The following is a 17,728-nucleotide window of genomic DNA, read 5'->3' as shown; positions in this document are numbered from 1 at the left end:
CAGAATAGCATCCTGGGGGCGTCTTGGCTGCCCCCTTCTCCAAACTTGAGCCTCCCTCCTTAGCCCTCGACCCTTCCATCTCCTTATTGAGTGCCAGCGGAGGGAGGGTGGGAGGGCGAGGGGGACCGGAGTCGCTGAACCCTGCCCCGTCCAGGGTCCTGGCCTCGCCTACGAGCCGGGCCGACCGTCCAATGGGGAGGCCGAGCGGATCATGTGTCACTATAACAGAAGGACATAATCAGCGCGGTAAGTTTGCAGAACCTTACAGCCTGTCTTGGCCAGCAGGGAGCTCGCTTCTGTCAGCTTTTCTGAGGTAAGAATGACCTGGAGAGAGTGTGAGTGTGAGTGTGGGAGTGGAAGATCAAGTGCAATGTTCACAAACATCACATGCAGAAGATCAGCTCAGTCCACATGTTAAAATCACTGACATGACTCTGGAAATTCTGAGAGATTTATGGCAGTCTGATGCTTCTTAAATCCAGCTTTTGTTGTACTTTACTGCCTGTAAAGCTTTATTTAAAAGTTTACTTTTTATCTCCAAAATAAGCCTAGAAATGTGAGCCATCGTTGGCATTTCTCACTGTGCAAACCTTCAAAAAAGGCTGAATTTGAAGCTCTGAGTGTTGTTGAGATTTTGCTTAATCAGCTGCTGTGTTGTTGTTTTTGTGCCTGCTTTGGTTCGAGTCCAGCCACCCGGCCGACTTTCATACTTTGGGGATTTACAGATGGCTTAAAAGCCTTTGAAGCAGCTCTCCGCTCTGGGAGACACTAATGAGTTATGCAACATCTCGCCAACAGAGGCGAGGAATTGTGTTGTTATTTTTGATATTTTAATCATAGGATGATGCTGCGGGTTTTTCTCTGGGTTTTCTCCACTTGCACTTTTAATTTTAAGCCAATTAGAGATGCTGTAAATGGGCGTGGCATGCGTTATCATTAATACCTTGAGGATAAACACTTTAACATGTTGAAAAGGAGCCAGGAGCATCCACACTGGATGTAAATAATAATTTTGAATGTTTGTGCCACAAATTAAGACTCAAGAATTTACACGATTCAAATAGAAACAAGCAGGCATGAGACCTTTTGGCCTTAACGCCCCAGGGTTCAAGGTTTATTTTAATTCTCGAGCAAAGTGTCCCCAGTCAGCAGGGAGCTTTTAGGGAGGGATGATTGAAGGAACCACATGAGAGCGGGACGTCCAGAAAAGGACATGAAGGTGGAATTATGGTCGCTGGAACCCAATCTTCAGCGGCTGAAACCGGAGCTGTGGAGACGCGCAGCTGTCCGATGGAAATAGTTTTGATGTCGGGACGCCTTCATGGTGGCCCCTCGCTAATGAGGCTAATGTGCAACTAATCCCATGTCTAATCACTTTTAGATTCAATTATGAACACATTTAGGTCATCTTTACGGTTTTAAATATTTGTACGGAAAAGTCAAGAAAGTTCGACTGACAGTTTCACATTTCTGATGAATCAAAGAGCCCAACACTGAAATATTCTTCATTTATCAGCCGCAACAGTGGAGAAAAGCAGCTACTTCTCATAACGTATGTTTAAAGCTTAAATATACCTGAACCAGGAAATCAATCAGAAAACAGAGGGGTGCTGATTGTCTCCTGAATAGCTGGTGAGTTGTGAAACTGCTGCAGCTCTAAAAGGGCTTAAGTGGGAGGTTATAGAGTGTAAACATCCATTAACATGCCATTTATACCACCTTTTCTCCCCACTTGAAATTAAGATGACTTAAAGCACTTAAAGTAAACCCCTGTGCATCCAATTTCAACCTTTATGACACATTTTTATTCTAATTTAAGAGGATTTTTAGTGTTTCTCTAAAGATAAAACATCTTTGCATGAGCAGAAAGTTGACCTTTCTGTATTTCTCACTTCCAGCCACGACATCAATCTCCTCCTTCAGCTGTCAGAAACAGACTTTGGCATAAATCTAAGTTTGGCTTCCTTCTCATTTATCATCAGAGAAGCAGATTCAGGTCTGAGGCTCCGATTTCAGTCTAATTATAAAAGCAAAGATGTGACAGATTTTGTTTAGATTAAAAAAAAAAACATTAAAATGTTTAATGCAAGGAGCCAAATCCTTGAAATCAATCTTCCTAAAAGAGTAATTTTCTAGTTCTTCAAGGTGGTTGTGAAATATGCACAGGCAGGGAGCAGGTGTGGTTTGAAGGGTGGGGTGGGCGGCAGAAATTTAAGACATTTGCAACTTAATCCTGAGCTATAAATACAGCAGGACGCTTGAGTCGCTCCTTGCAGACTGACTTTAACATTCCTCTTTCCTCTTTTTTTTTTGCCTCCAGGTTGCAAAGTCCACTGTCACCATGTCTGACACTGAGGAAGTGTAAGTCTCATTCAAGTTTTACGCACAACTTCAAACCTAAATCCACTTTTAAAGACAAGTTTGATGAATTCAAGTCAATTTAAGGGGATTGCATTAGCCAATAATTTTATAGTTGTGACCTTATAGTCGTAGCCCTTAACTGGTTATAATTAACTTCCTGTTTGGATACATTTTATTTTGAAAGAATACAAGGAACTAAAGAATAGGACATTAACTTAACCATGGAAAAAGGAGCTTGTTATGGATTATAAAGGAAGTAATTCAACAGTAAAAAGGCAAATGTTTGATATGACAAGGTGCATATGAGCTTTGACTGGTCCGCTTTAGCACACTTGACCACAGAGTGTGCTGCAAAGGACAAAAAAAAAAGCATGCAATTAAAACATTAATGCTCTATTACAAACCTAAATCAAGAATGTAGTCATAATTTCTTTTAAAAATGAAATATAATACAGCTCTAATCTTAATTTAAAACATATTTTTCCATTATTCTTTACTGGCACCTGGTTTTCACGCTGTAATAAAGCCAGACTGTGGCTGTAGAGCCTCTTAAACCTGACACAGCTGACCTAAACAACAACCTTCACTTCACTTAACTCAAGAAAAGATCCATCTTAATTAGGGCTGTCAAGATTAATCTCATTAACTGGTCCACAATTAGTGCACTAATTGTTTTTATTGCAATTAATCTCATGCTTTATTGCCCCTTCAGGCACACTTTGATTGACCCATGCCAGCATCACAGTGATGTTAAATATGTCCACCTCTGCTCCTTACTGGCTCATTTTACTTTAAAAATTCACAGACAGCTCAGTGGACAAGTAAGAAGGCATCTGCACCTTATGATATCAAACATTTACCTCTTAAAGTTCAATTATTTCCTTTTCAATCAATGAAAAGTTCCTTTTTCCATGGTTAAAATCATGTTAAATCTTCAGTCAACCTATAGCAGCAAGTCCAGACAGGAAGTAGGTTAAACTTTAAGACAGTAAGAAAATCCAAAATGATAGAGGCATTTAAAAATACAGTGAAAAGGATGCGATTAATTCTGATAAACTATAGAAATTCAGAGATGTTTTTTTTTTTTTTTTTTGCTTTGACGGCATTCATTTATATGTACATGATCAATTTGCACCAGATGACTAAAGTTAGTAATGTCTAGTAAAATAGACTTTTTCTTTATTTATGATCAGCACGAGCAATGCTTAATCTGGTAGCCCATAAATGGCAATTACCATTATGTGTTAGCATCAAGCTAACAACCCAGATGTGCATCCTAAACCATCTCTTAAAATCTTCAGATTGTTACAACCTTGAGTGTTTTAAATGTTATTTTCTTGAAATGCACATCTCCTTCTGCCAACATGTATGGCAGACAACGTGTTTGTAAATATTTGCAGAAATCTTCATATCTGCTGGTACTGATTAGTAAGTTTTTATGCCGATATGATGCAGACAGTATTGCGCAATCCTAATTTGCACACTTGTGCAAGCTCTAGAGAAAGCTTCAGTGCACCAAATGTATACATCCTTTTCAAGCATTGATTGTCAAACTGTAGCTATTTTGAAAGCTTCATCTGAATTTCTCCCTTCTTTCCTCTTGTTTTGCAGTGATCAGGTCGAGGGTAAGTACCACCATTTTTCCATTTTAACAAACAAATAAACTCTCCCTAAGTAGGTCCAGGTACAGCCCGGAGCTCCATGCTGAATCCAAGTATCTTTTCTGAATCTTGCCTAACTGATTTTCCATCCTCTTCAGAGAGTTATTTGCACTGGATAAATTTCGTACGTTTGCAGGTTTGGCTTGACTCCTCCAGATTCATCTTGTGCAATAATGCCCTCTCTCTCATTAAAGCAAATCTGCACATTTATTATCCTGCTGCTGTAGCATGGCTGCAGGCCACACTGTTGGCATCAGGACAGTGTAAAAACATGCTCTGTGAAATCCAAAATTATTCACTGAAGCCTTGCACTGACCTGTTGGCAACAAGTCCTGCAGCTCTGCATGATCATCTGCACCTGCACCGTCCTCCTAAGCTGAAACAGAAAGAGAGATTTGTCACATTAAATGTCACTTTTTATCAGCCTAAGAGGACTGTGCTGTGTATGCTTAGCATGGATCCCCAATGTACCCAGATTTTGCATTATATTCTGTAAAAATGGGTACAAATGGGATCTTTTGATAATGTTCTTCTGCTCCTTTCTTTCTCGGGCGGACGTGAAGAATACGATGGTAAGACGCAGCCCGCAGACTCCGGATGAACTCATGTCATTGATACTAATTTGTCGGTCACTTTTGGACACGTGTGCTTTTACTTCCATCTGTACTTCTTTTGTGGCATGCTGGTTAACACTAACGTTATCTGAGATGAATACAGAGGCACAGGTTCAAACAGCAGATCACGTCAGAGCAGATTATCTCTCTTTGCAGTGAGTTGAAGTGCAGGTATCCTCAGGAACCAATCACCTTTCATCCATCAATGACTGACCATCAATGACTTACCTTTTCCCTCTTGTTAACCGCTTGCTGTCTCACTTGCTTTAGCGCCAGCTGGTGGCAGTTCCCCCAAACTGCCCTGCAGTGAACCTCCTCATTTCTCACATTACCCCTCTCGTCTAATCCCCCCGACCATCTCCACCTCCTCCCCTCTTCCCTTTCTCCCGCTTCCATTAACCCTCTCACCGCCCTTCCTCTCCCCCCTGGTGACTCGCTGCATGTCGTGTAGCTGTAGAAGAGGAGGTAGTAGAGGAAGTAGAGGTGGCCCCAGAGGCGGCCCCTGAGCCAGAGCCAGAGCCAGAACCAGAACCAGAGCCAGAACCAGAGCCAGTGGTAGAACCAGAGCCAGAACCAGAACCAGAGCCAGAGCCTGAGCCTGAGCCTGAAGGTATGTGGCATGGACGGGGGATGGGGGTATTCTATCATCCTTTCCCAGGCGACAGGTGCGCTCCACCGGCTGCAGCCAGCCAGACAGACCCCGCTAATCCTGATATGCACACATGTCCACCATGTCTGCTAATGCTAACGCTACCTTCCTTTCACCTCTGCGCAAGATAAAGCCCGCTGCTGCAGCACTCAAAGGGCAAAAGTACAATAATATCTATTAATATAAAATACATTTACAAAATCTTACCCAAAGCATTTTACAATCACACAACTAATACTAAAAGGCCGGTATTTTGCACTAAAGCTCATGTTTTAGGCTGAAATAAAGAGCCAAAGTCTTGACTAAAGTCTATGTTAGCTTCCTTTTAAACCGCTTTCACTCGCTAAAAAGTTAGTATGAATAAAGTACCTTTACATAGTCTCTATCTGCTGTAGAAACACCTGCCATGCTAACAGGTTAACATACAGTTTAGCTAATCAATTCTAAAAAGTTTTTAGAAACATAAAATATAAATATTACAAAGGGAAAGTTTATAAAAATTGAACATTTAGATTCACAAGCTCTTAAAATATCAAACTAAAGTTTAAAACATTAGCCTCCTAGCTAAGCTAGTATTAGCTTATTCGCAATAACTGAAAGCCAAAGCTTAGCTTTCTTGCTAATTGAACTTACTGTCGGGGGAAAAACATCAAACAACTTTCAGTGTTCACTAAATATATAAATATATAATAAACATCTAAATATAAGCAGATTGCAGCTTAATGAAAACATAGCCAGTATTACTGGAATGCTAAATGGTTCTTTTGTGGTAAACTGGCATCACACACTTTAATTTGCAATAAATAAAACATTTAAATTTAGTCTCTATGCAGCAGAACCCCTTCATGCTAACAGTTTAGCTTTTAATAATTACAAAGTAATGAGAAAGCTCTCAGTGTCAAAAATAGGGTATTGATCCTCTGTAAGAAAATATAATTTTTAACCTCATGTCATTTTTAGCATTTTGATTTAAAAAAAACAACAAAAAAACAAATCTAACTACCAAACTTTAGCTTCCTGGTTTCCTTACTTAGCTGGTTTGGCTAAAACTGTAATTTCCTAGCTAGCATAACTTTCAAACCTTAGCTGGTCTCTTTTACAAGTTAAAGATAAAATGCGCGTTGTGCTAACAGCCTAGCTCAGCTATGGCAGCATAATTAGTTAATGACTATATTACTATAATCTAGCCTGCTCAGCCTTAGCTTGCTAGCCAATGCTACATACGTCTGTTTTCCTGTAAGCTCAAAATATTGCTTGCTTTCTAACTCAATATAAATAAACAAAGAAATAAAACAAATAAGTACATTTAGTATTTAAAAAGGGTGACTTTAATTAATGTGTGACCCACAAGTAGCTTAGCTGATACAACTACGTAAAGAAAGAAATACAATTTAAGCTAGTCTACATAGAAACCACTCTTTTGCTAACATATTAGCATCCAATAGGATATAACCACATTCTTTGGATAGTTTTCAGTATAACGCCATATATTTCCTTTTAGAATAATAATTTAAATGACAGAAATTTAAAGAATTTAGATCCGCAGCTTTTAAAACACACAGGACTCATCTTAAAAGCATTAGCTTCCTAGCTAGTGTTCGCTTCTTCCTTGTTAGCTGTAAGGTAAAATTTTAACTTCTTAGCTAACGTAACTTACTTTATACGTTAAAACAAACAAACAAACAAGCAAAAACAGCCCAGCATTCTAACAACTTATTTTTCCATCACTTTGTTAGCATTTGTTTCTAACAACAACCTTAAAACAGGCCCATATTTGTAGTTAATTAACAACTTTTCTTTATGCTAAAATGTTAGCATTCGTTTGGCTAATCAAGCTGGTTTTTATCAATATAAGACACTTTAAGGGCTCTTATTAAAAGAATAGAGATATTGGCCTTTTTTCAGTCTAACGCTCTTTATACTACTGTTCCACATGTACCCTAAATATCAGTTTATTTAGTGTACATGGTTGTTTTTTATTATTTTAATATCTGATGACATTAAACATCATATCCAACATATGGTGTTTCTTTAGCTGCTCCTTAAAGTGAACGGCATTGACTGCTAGTGTGAAAAAAAACAAAACATGTAAACCCAGAATCAAACATTTTCATGCTCTTTTCCTCCAAACAGATGAAGCATTCACGTGCCGTTTGTTGAAAAAATTAAAACTAAATGTCCAATTTAGGCTAAATTTGCTAATTTATAACTTCATAGCAGCCTTAGGCTGGTGTTAAGCTTAATATTTATTCAAATTTAGCCTTTCCAAATTCTCTGCATGCTTCAACTCCTTGAATTTTGCCTCAACAACGTCACGTAAATGCAGGGTTTAATGTTCATACTTGCTGTATACCTTCTGTAACCAGCAGTAAATTCTCAAATACTTACTGTAATCACGAATGGGTTGCAGAGACCCTTATTTTTGAGTAGATTTTGCAGCATTTTGCTGTTTTTGCACTTTAAGCTAACGAAAAAATTAAGATAGTTTTCAAAGTGCAAAGAATTCAAACCAAGCTATTCAATGATGCTGGGGACAGATAATTAAGACATGGCATTTATTTGAGAATTTACACCTGTTGAAGCAGCTCTAGGTTGATCATTTCTCTGTGTTTAGCTTATGAGATGTTCCGTTAGCTGCTCTTAGCGTGCCTGCTAACGCCTTTGTCTGTTCTGCTCTTGTTTTGGATGCTTGCTGCATGCAGAGGCCTATGAAGAGGAAGGTATGTTCATTTAAAAATTTAATCTAAAATCTGTCATTCTGGTTTTGGGGAGGGACCACAATGTCCAGGTCTGACGTCTGTACTCGAGAGAACAAACGCCTGCTGTCTGTCCAAAATTTTATCTGTCTGTCACAAAAATAAAGGAGCGCTGCCCAATTGGCACAGAAAGACTGAAACTGGCACAAAGAAAAGACACAATTTTAAGCACTTGTTGATGAAATTTTGGGAAAAGCTAAAGTGGAGAAAAAGGGTGAAAGAATATGAAATGCTAACACGTGCTACACTGCGCAGCGACCCCACCGTTACTCTTGCTATACCCCTCGTCATCTGCATGGCATGAGCCGCCAGAATCTGGGTTGTAGAAAAGAAAGAAAATCGGGGATTTTACTCGGTCTTTGCCTGTGTAAAATGATTTTGGGGTCAAGCCAAAAGAATCATGACACTTGCTGTAGGTACTGCACATTAACGTAGAACAAAGAAGCCTTTCTAAGATGTCACTTTCTGCTGAAATACTACACTGCGTTAACATTTTAGATACAGCACGATGGTTCTCATGAAAATCATGAAACTTCTTAATCTTTTCTTTAAAACTTCTCTATTGTTTGTTCTTACAGTATTTACCTCTTGATCTAACTCTTACTTAACTTTTTGACATGTAACGTAGACAAAACCATGCATTTTAACCATGAAATGCCTGAGAGAATTGGAATACTCTGCTCTGTTTCTAACCCCATGACATGTACTTGTCCCCTCTTCATTTCCTAACCCACAGAGGAGAAGCCAAAGTTCAAGTAAGTTTCTCCTTCTTACTGTTTGGTAGTAATTACTGCTTGATATCACCTATAGAATCAGCACAGTGAACTTAAAACCTAATTCTTTGTCCCTGTAGGCCCAGCGCTCCCAAAATCCCTGATGGTGAGAAAGTGGACTTTGATGTAAGTGAGAAAAAAGTTTTTAAAAAGTCTCATTTCTGATCATTTTAGAGAGTTCTGTTTGGCTGATTTTTGTTTTCTGTTCTTACCTTATGCAGGACATCCAAAAGAAACGTCAGAACAAGGATCTGATCGAGCTGCAGGCCCTGATCGATCAGCACTTTGAGTGCAGGAAGAAGGAGGAGGAGGAGCTGATCGCCCTCAAGGAGAGGATTGTAAGTGGCACAACTGGCGTTCGCATTTTCTTAATTCCTTTTAATCTTAGCCACCATATCCCTGTGATATCCTACGTGGGAGAGACTTCCAGAGTCTTCTGTCAAACTGGCGTTTTCTATAGTAATGAGACGCTTAACCTGATTATTGAAGATATTTAACTAAACATCAATATTCAATAAAAATGTGGAAAAAAAAACACTTGTCAAACCACAAAAATATTTGAAAAATTTCAAAAACTTTCACAAAACAATTCAAGTCATTCTATTTTATGAAATATCAATGTATTCTTTGGAATTTTTTTTGGTTTAATGAACATTTTTTCATTGAATAATTGTGTAGTTTCATAAAATATTGTATGTTTCATGAAATACCTGCACCTTAAACTAGTGTCACTCAACCCTGATCAACCAAAGAGCCAAATAGTTGAAAAATACCTTTGCAAGAGCAACAATCAAAGTGGTGAAAAGTGGTTTAAAAAAGATAAAAGTGGCAATAGAAATCAAGTAAAGGTGGCAAAAATAGCCACAAAGTGACAAAAATGGGTTTAAATGGGCACAATGGGGATAAAATGGCAAAAACTGGGTGAAAAGTGGCAAAAATGGATGAGAAGTGACAAAAAAATAAGTATGGGTGGCAAAAATGGTCAAAAAACAGCAAAAACATAGGAAAAAAATTAATGAAAAGTTACTAAATGGGCCAAAAGCAGCAAAGAGCACCGACAAAGGGGAGAAAAGTAGCTTTAAATGGGCAAAAAATGGCAAATAAAGGGGGAAAATTGCAAAAGCAGGATAAACATTGCAAAAATGAAATGAAAGCAGCGAAAATGGAATAAAAGTGGGGAAAAAAGGAAAAAGGGGAAGGTTTCAGGTCTTCTGGGGGAATAATATTTCAAATAAAGACAGAAGAACCACAAATCATCACAAAAGAGCCATATGTAGCTCCAGATCCACGCATTGAGTATCACTTTAAACGAAACAATTTTTGCACTTTCTGATTATTTCTATAAAATGTTGATGCACTCAGTGAATTAATTTATGCTTTTGCATTTCTGAAATTTATGGAATATTTATGCTCTTAAATACCAGTTTTTGTTTTTCAAGAATAATTTTCCATTTTCATTTAAGGCTCGGCAATTCATAGAGATTAAGATTAAATCACAATATAGTTTATTTCTCTAAAATGTGTGTCAAAATTCCAGTTTATTATTTTTTTCCAGCAGACATGATATGCTTTATGCTTTATGCATACATTCCCGTCAATTTTTCCCAAAATAGTTTTAAAAAATTTCGAATTGCCTTGTTCCCTTCAACTCAGAAATTCCCATTGCATTTGCAATGTGAGTCAGTAAGTAATTATAATTGGATTTTTTATCCCAAAAATCATTCAGCCTTGTTTATTTACTTCTGTGACTGAAATAGATAAATAAAGATATTTCAATTATTGATTATTATTATTATTCAATTATTAAGCCTAGCTTTCATGAAGAAACAGTTTACGTTTAATCAAATACTGTGTTCGTTATGATAAAGAATAATTTATTGGTCACTTGAAAAAAAAAAATATAAATACATATATATATATTTATATATATACATATGATGGGATTTTTTGTTTACTAATGAAATTTTTTTTTTTAAAAAGTAAAAAGAAAATAATCGCAATCATATTTTTTCCTGAATCGTTCAAAGTTTCACTTAACTTTTAAGAATGTTTTACATAATTATTATTATTATTATTATTATTATTTGCTTTCTGATCGTTTTTGCATTTTATTAATTTTTTGGGCATATAGTAAAAATTATGCTTAATATATTTTTTGCATATTTTGACTCTGCATTTTATATCAATGAAATATTTCTGCATTTACAAAAATGTATTTTTTAAAATTTTTTTCTAATTAAGAAATACTTTAATGTTTTGTTGGACATTTAATTTTTTTTTATTGTACATTTATTTTTTGTATTTAGTGAAATATTTTTGCTGTTGACCTTCTAGGGCCTCCGTAGTCATAGGGATTTTTATGTGTATTTCTACTAGATTTAGTTTAAACAAAATCTTAAGAGTAAAGACCAGAGCAGAAGTGACATGTCATCAGATTATGCAGATTAAAGTGTGTGTAACGTCGTGTTTGTTTGCCGCCTGCAGGAGAAGCGTCGTGCTGAGAGGGCCGAGCAGCAGAGGATCCGCGCTGAGAAGGAGAAGGAGCGCCAGGCCAGACGTGAGGTGCGAGAGCTGCCTGAAAACCAACTACCTGTGCATTTATGTAAATATCACTGTGACCTGTGTTACTTGGACATGACTGTGAGGTCTCACTCTGATCTTTTTTTCGGAAACCAGGAGGAGAGGCGGATCAGGGAGGAGCAGGATGCCAAGAAGAAGGCTGATGAGGATGCAAAGAAGAAGTCAGCTCTGTCCAGCATGGGCTCCAGCTACAGCAGCCATCTGCAGAGAGTCAGTAGAACAACAACTAGGTTTTATTTACCTTATTTAACCAGGAAAATCTTCTGTAATCAAGTCAGGCTTCATGTGTTTGCTGCTGGTATGAGCTTTTTTTTAAATGTGTGTTGTGTCACTGAACAGGCTGACCAGAAGAGAGGAGGCAAGAAAGAGACTGAGAGAGAGAAGAAGAAGAAGATCCTCGCTGCCAGGCGCAAGCAGCTCAACATCGACCATCTGAATGAGGACAAGCTGAAGTATGCAGCAGCGCTTTAACTCGCAGACTTGTTCACCTGTGTTTATGTACCTGCTATGCCAGGGTTTGTCAGAGCTGAATCAGCCTCATGAAAACGGCCTGGTGTTTGTTCTTCCTGCAGGGATAAGATCAATGAGCTGTACGAATGGATGAAGCAGCTGGAGTCTGAGAAGTTCGACCACATGGAGAGACTGAAGAAGCAGAAATACGAGGTGAGTCAATATGTTCCTCCATACGATCAAAGATCATTTTAAACTTTAATATGATTCTAGTCAGAAAAACAACAATCCTGATACCTATGTCAATAATTCAGCGACACACAAAAGCCATAGACACTTAGTATTAAGTATTTTTATGCTAATTACCTAAAATATAAGGCAAATAAAATGCTGACAATGCATTTGTGCGGCTTAGAAAGTATGCAGCAGCAACAACCTTTTTGGATCTAAAAGTTTAGCATTTGGATATTATGTCTTGGTATTTTGTAGTTGAAATAATATTCTGTAAGATTTAGATCAGATTTTGTATTAATGCAGTATTTTATGGGCTAAATAAGCCTTTATTTCTGATACTTTTATGTATTACATTACCCTTAAATGTCTTAACTGTAAGTATCTTTATTCACAGGTTTGTCTTTTGCACGTCAAAGATTTCTGCAAATTTTAAACAGACTTTGCAGCTTTTTTTCCTTTAAACAAAACTGTCTGAGCCCCCTTTCAGCTTGTGGTGATTCAAGTTTGGATTTAGCATCTGAAAACCTTTAAATCCACATTTTCCTTTAAACTGTAGCAGCTCCACTCTGCTGTTGTTTGTTGTTGATGTCCGAGTGTTGAGCGTGGACCCGAGCGTTCGGACTCAAACCTTGGCTGTGCTCTTTGATTCCCTCCAGGTTACAACCCTGCGTAAGAGAGTTGAGGAGCTCAGTAAATTGTAAGTAGAGCTGAGCAGGGTGTTTGCCTGTTAGCTTCAGGCTAGCTGCATGTTAGCATGGAGGAAGGCCGGAGCACTGGGGCGCCACCAGGTGGAAGAAGAAGGAGATGACACAACACCTAGACGATAAAACTTGATCAAACGAAGAGTTTGATACAAAAATGGTCAGCTGTTTGAAGAAAATAGGATTTTATGATACAGAACACTATATTGGATCAACTAGGCCACTAGAACGCCCAAAACACCACAGTTGTTTTTTCTATTTTATTCCAAATATCAGATTTTCTGTTGGAGATAGAAGCATGGTCCTATGAGTCTTTAGTAGATCTCCCCAAGCTGCATCTACTCACCAGATTTCATGAATCTAGGTAAAACTGCTTTTTGACAGTGGTCTGTAAAAGAACCAAAGGTGGAGATTAGGTGCCTGCCAATTTTTATGGGTTCAGGTGAAATTCCCCAAAAATGGGCGAGAGTGGGAGAAAAACAAGAACACCTATGATTACAACAGGGCTCTAGTATCCATTGTCAGGCCCTAATAATAATAATAATAATAATAATAATAATAATATAGATAATAATAATAATTCAGAAAAATAAGCAACAAAGAGCCACATATAGCAAACATTAGATTAAATCACAAAACTTCCTACTGCAGTTTTCAAATTGCAGATGGTGCAACTTTTCTTTAACCCTGAAGTGTTTCTCAAAATAACATTTTAATTCAATTTCTTTTCAACAGAGCTGTTATGTTCTATATATTCTGCAAAGATTTAAGTGTCAATGTTGAACTGAGCAGTATTTGGATGCATTTATGCCATAAATCTATTAATAATAAAGAGGAAAACAATATTTAAAAACCAACTTTAAAAGTGAAAGAAAGGCAGGAATAACATCTAGCACCTCTAAAGACTGATAACTTCCCTATGTTATTATAGCTAAGCTCTAAATGTTTGTTTTTCCCTGAACTGCCATTTTTGAATCAAACTCTTCACTTGTCAATCGATAAATGATCTAAAGTGGACGTAAAGGTGGTGTTGATGATGACTGAGCTCCTCCACATCCTGTCCTGGATGCTCTAGCTTTCAGCATCTCAGGTATTCAGCCAGGTGTGTGAGTGAGCGGTCAAACAGGTAAGTATGAGCCTGAGGAGCTGAGTCTTTCCTAAATGTCCAGGTTCTTAGGGGAAACCAAAACGAGGAACATGGTGCTTCTTCTTCTGTGGTTTCTGCTGCAGTGGGAGATCAACAAACACCTCAAAGTTTAAATTATCATCGTCGTTTAGATCAAACCTAACGACATGACAGTATGCATGACCTCGTCTTGGTTTCCCATGATGCCTCAGTCTGCAGCTTCAGCTCATGGATCGTCCTCAGGAGAGCAGAGAGGAGTCGTGGTTCTCCTCGGAGGTAAAGGTGTCCAGGTGTGTGCTAAAGCTGCTGCTGCTGTGTCGCTCTGCTTTCAGGTGCTCACGTACAGGAACCGCATTGACCTGTTACAGAAGCAGTAAGTAGAGCTGGTCACGGTGCATTCACTGACAATCTGACAACCCTTCCCTTTCAAAACTACTTAACCTTTTAGATAGTTCATGGCAGGAAAAAGACTTTCACGGGCGTAGATGTGTCCTTTCTTTAATAAATATAAAGCAGGGATGTGGTTTTGGTAACTGAAGTAGGTTTCAGTGTCTTTAGTCTTCTTAGCTCTTATTTTTGTAAATTTTTTTCACAAAGAAGCAGCTTGAACCAGAATTTCTGACAGACTCATTTTTATTTTTGGCCAACTCTTATATGCATTTGTGATTTTTGGGTGGAATTGTTGAGCCTAAACAGCCATAAATCAAAATTCCTCACTTTCATGAACTGTGGACATTCAGGCATGATGTTGGCTTCTGAAGAAAATGTTTTTGAGTTAATTTTTGGTCATCTTGATTTAGCGTTTCATGTTTTAAAGTGCTATCAACGCAAATTTAAATTCACATTTTTTTTTATTTGTTGTCTGAGGTGTTTTATTTTTCCGATTTTAAAATTCCCCCTTTTTTGCCTTAACGATTATTATCAAGATCAAACCTGATCAAACATATCAAATATTGATTAATTATTAGGAATTCAACCCTTTAAATGCTGATTTAAGTGAAAAATTTATTTAAATGTAAAAACACAAAAATGAAATATTTTTCATATACTACAAGCAAATTGGATTTTTAAAGGGATTATAACAGACTTGAATATGTTAATAATGAGCAACAACTCTGATATTTATGCTTTTTTTTAACATGTTAATAAAGTTTTACACGCATGATGTAAGTGGCAAAAAATGGTTGCCGTACATAAAAGGCAACAAAAATACTATACATGTTTAAAATGTCCCCTTTTTTGCATGCATTTTTTTGATCAAGATCAGACCTGATTATAAATATTAAATAGTAATTCATTCTTAGGAATTTAACCCTTTAAACCTCAGTTTAAGGGTAAAAACCGGATTTTTGTCACGTAAAAAAACACCAAAAATGAAATATTTTTTCTATTATATTTTCTTTGAATTTTAACATTTTGTTGCACTGAGCCCTGATGGGAAACCGAGAGAAAGCATCCTGCCAAATATGTGAAAATGGCGGACGTTTAAAAACTAGCAGGGAAAACTGCAAATTTGAAGCAATGACTCCAGAATGAAATATCATAAAATGCATGTTTTTACTGTGATGGCTGGAGGATCAAAATTTTAGTTTTAATGGGACATTTTTGGTCCCCAACAGCCCAAGTGATACAAAAAGTCTACAGAGTTTATTATTGGCCTGTTCCAGGTTCTGATCTTCAAGTTTCAAATTTCTATTAAAGAAAAAAATGTCCCCTCCGTAATGTATGTTGCTAGCATTAACACAGAATAATCAAAAAAGAGAAAATGACCAAAACAGACACAAAACAGCCGAAACACCCTCTAAGGGTTAACAGTCGAGTTTAGCTGTAAAGCTAACAGCTAAAAGTTTGTTTTTATCAAATCTGCCCTTGATGTTTTCCTCTAAACCCCAGTTTAATTCACTCACAAAAACAGTTACATGCATAAATTTGTGGACTAAACCTGATATTTCAATAATAGAGAAATACATTTACTAACGTTACAACACCAGTAAGGATAGTAAGACGATTGGTTGCTCTTGGACCTAATTCTTCTGATCAGGTAAGTTCTGCATGAGCCTGCCGTCAGATATTCAGCTCCTGGACATTTAAGAAGTGAAATACTGCTGCATGTAGCCCTAAATCTGCTGTGAACATTTAATATATGAAACGTTGTTGTGTTTTATTTGGTTTCCCATAACCTAAAGAGTCAGTCTTTGCAAAATCCACTTGGAAAACATACATTTTCTCTTCTTTTTGGCTGCTTTGTTGGCTCTATTTGTCCATTTTTAGATAAGATTTTATACTTCACTTACTTTAGAAATTGGTTCTCACAGGAAAATGCTTTATAAAGAAGAAAGAGGATTATAAAGGGTTAGCTGTGAAGGTCTTTTAGTTCAGTTATAGAAACACTTTTAATGCAACAGCAAAGAAAGCTAAACATTTAATATTTTAGCAGTTTGATTGGACTTTTGGGCTAAAAATAATATTACTATGATGTTTTTCATATTAATCAGCATCTATGAAGCAAATGCCTCAAATTAAAGCTCATTACTGAGGTTAAAGTCAGTGCTCTCAGCAGCTTTTGCATCTTTAATTTTGAAAAATGGCCAAATTTCTGACGTGTTTCCACACTTTGTGTTTTCCATACTACAGCAGCAAGAAGGGAGCTGCCGCCCGCCGCAGAAAGTAGACTGGCACGCCCCGCCGCTGCTCAGAAGCCAAACTGCAATCGTCTCGGACACACGCCTGATGAAACTACACACAATGAGGCGAAGGTCGTAGCTCAGAAGAAGCCAGTAACGCTGAGGTTAACTCTACGGTTATCCACACTCGTCCTGAAACATGCAACCAGGAGCCTTTAGCTGCTACTTTGAACCCTGATCGCCATCTCGCTTCCTCGCCCTCCACTGTTTGGTTCTCAGTATTTTTGTAAATAAAGTGTGACTCTTCAACCATGTCTGTAGATCTGTTCTCATTCAGAAATCAATAAAGTTCCGTATTTTTAGCCGTGTAATTTTAAAGTCGTTTGTTCAACACTGTGTTTTCTACTGCAGAGTTGAATTTAACTTTGATTAACAAAGTTATTAGGATACGGAGGCTCTGCAGTGTCACCACCAGCTAAATAAATGTCAATTTTTCCCTTTTATTTAAACACTAACTCCAAATATTTCACATTATTAAATCAACAGAGGATCCTGTGCAGGGAAAAGCCACAAAGAAGAGTTTAAACCACCTTTTAGGTTTTTATTGTCATCTTTAATGTCTAAATGATGTTGATGGGATCCAAAAAAATAAAAGTTTATAAATGTCCTAACTTTAAAGGTTTAGCATGAGCTTACTGAGCATCCAGTATGAACGAGCTGTTGGCTTAAACGGCTTTTAGAAAAGTTGAGGAGGTACGTTTAAGCACCAGTCATTTATGAAGCAATTTAAAGTTCCTAACAGAGTATAAGGAGGCAAGACCTAAACGTCTAAAGACAAGAAATAGATTTAATTCATAGAAAATGTTTGAAATAATCAAAATGCATTGAATCTTAAAACAGGTCACTAGCTAAGCCAATTCAACATTGAAAAAAATATTAATTGAATCAAATATGATCAAAGTCATTGGTTCTTGGCCAAAAATATCAGATTAGAATAATGAGGGTCGTTTTTAATCCGGTCTGAAGGTGAACCAGCTGATTAACACAATAAGAGACAGGTGTGGTGGTTGATTATGAGCACCTGTGTGAGCAGGTGTGTGAGCAGGTGTGTGAGCAGGTGTGTGAGCAGGGAGACGTCTAGAAAGGTGAGCAGGATTCAGACACCTGAGGAGAGTCTGGAAATGTTTATTCAGGCTCGT

General features: G+C 37.4%; 1 protein-coding gene across 4 annotated transcripts; it reads left to right on the top strand.

The window, feature by feature from the left end:
- The first annotated feature begins 236 nt into the window (after positions 1-236).
- tnnt3a (troponin T type 3a (skeletal, fast)) lies at positions 237-16,838 on the top strand. 4 transcript variants are annotated; one of them, XM_041795548.1, is made up of 13 exons: positions 237-313; positions 2,321-2,361; positions 3,973-3,986; positions 4,586-4,594; positions 8,778-8,796; positions 8,895-8,940; positions 9,036-9,152; positions 11,299-11,376; positions 11,491-11,604; positions 11,734-11,846; positions 11,967-12,057; positions 12,735-12,775; positions 16,540-16,838. In XM_041795548.1, the coding sequence occupies exons 2-13, from the start codon at positions 2,342-2,344 to the stop codon at positions 16,574-16,576; spliced, it is 699 nt and encodes a 232-aa protein (XP_041651482.1). In that variant the 5' UTR covers positions 237-313; positions 2,321-2,341; the 3' UTR covers positions 16,577-16,838. The 4 variants fall into 4 exon arrangements, with proteins under 4 accessions (XP_041651482.1, XP_041651481.1, XP_041651483.1 ...); XM_041795547.1 differs by lacking the exon at positions 4,586-4,594 and adding an exon at positions 5,088-5,246 and having other exon boundaries at positions 247-313; XM_041795546.1 differs by lacking the exon at positions 237-313 and adding an exon at positions 5,088-5,246 and having other exon boundaries at positions 2,327-2,361.
- Positions 16,839-17,728: the final 890 nt, after the last annotated feature.

Source organism: Cheilinus undulatus, linkage group 9 (assembly GCF_018320785.1).
Source record: "Cheilinus undulatus linkage group 9, ASM1832078v1, whole genome shotgun sequence".
In the NCBI taxonomy this organism is placed as follows: Eukaryota; Metazoa; Chordata; class Actinopteri; order Labriformes; family Labridae; genus Cheilinus; species Cheilinus undulatus.
This window is presented reverse-complemented; position numbering and strand designations above follow the sequence as displayed.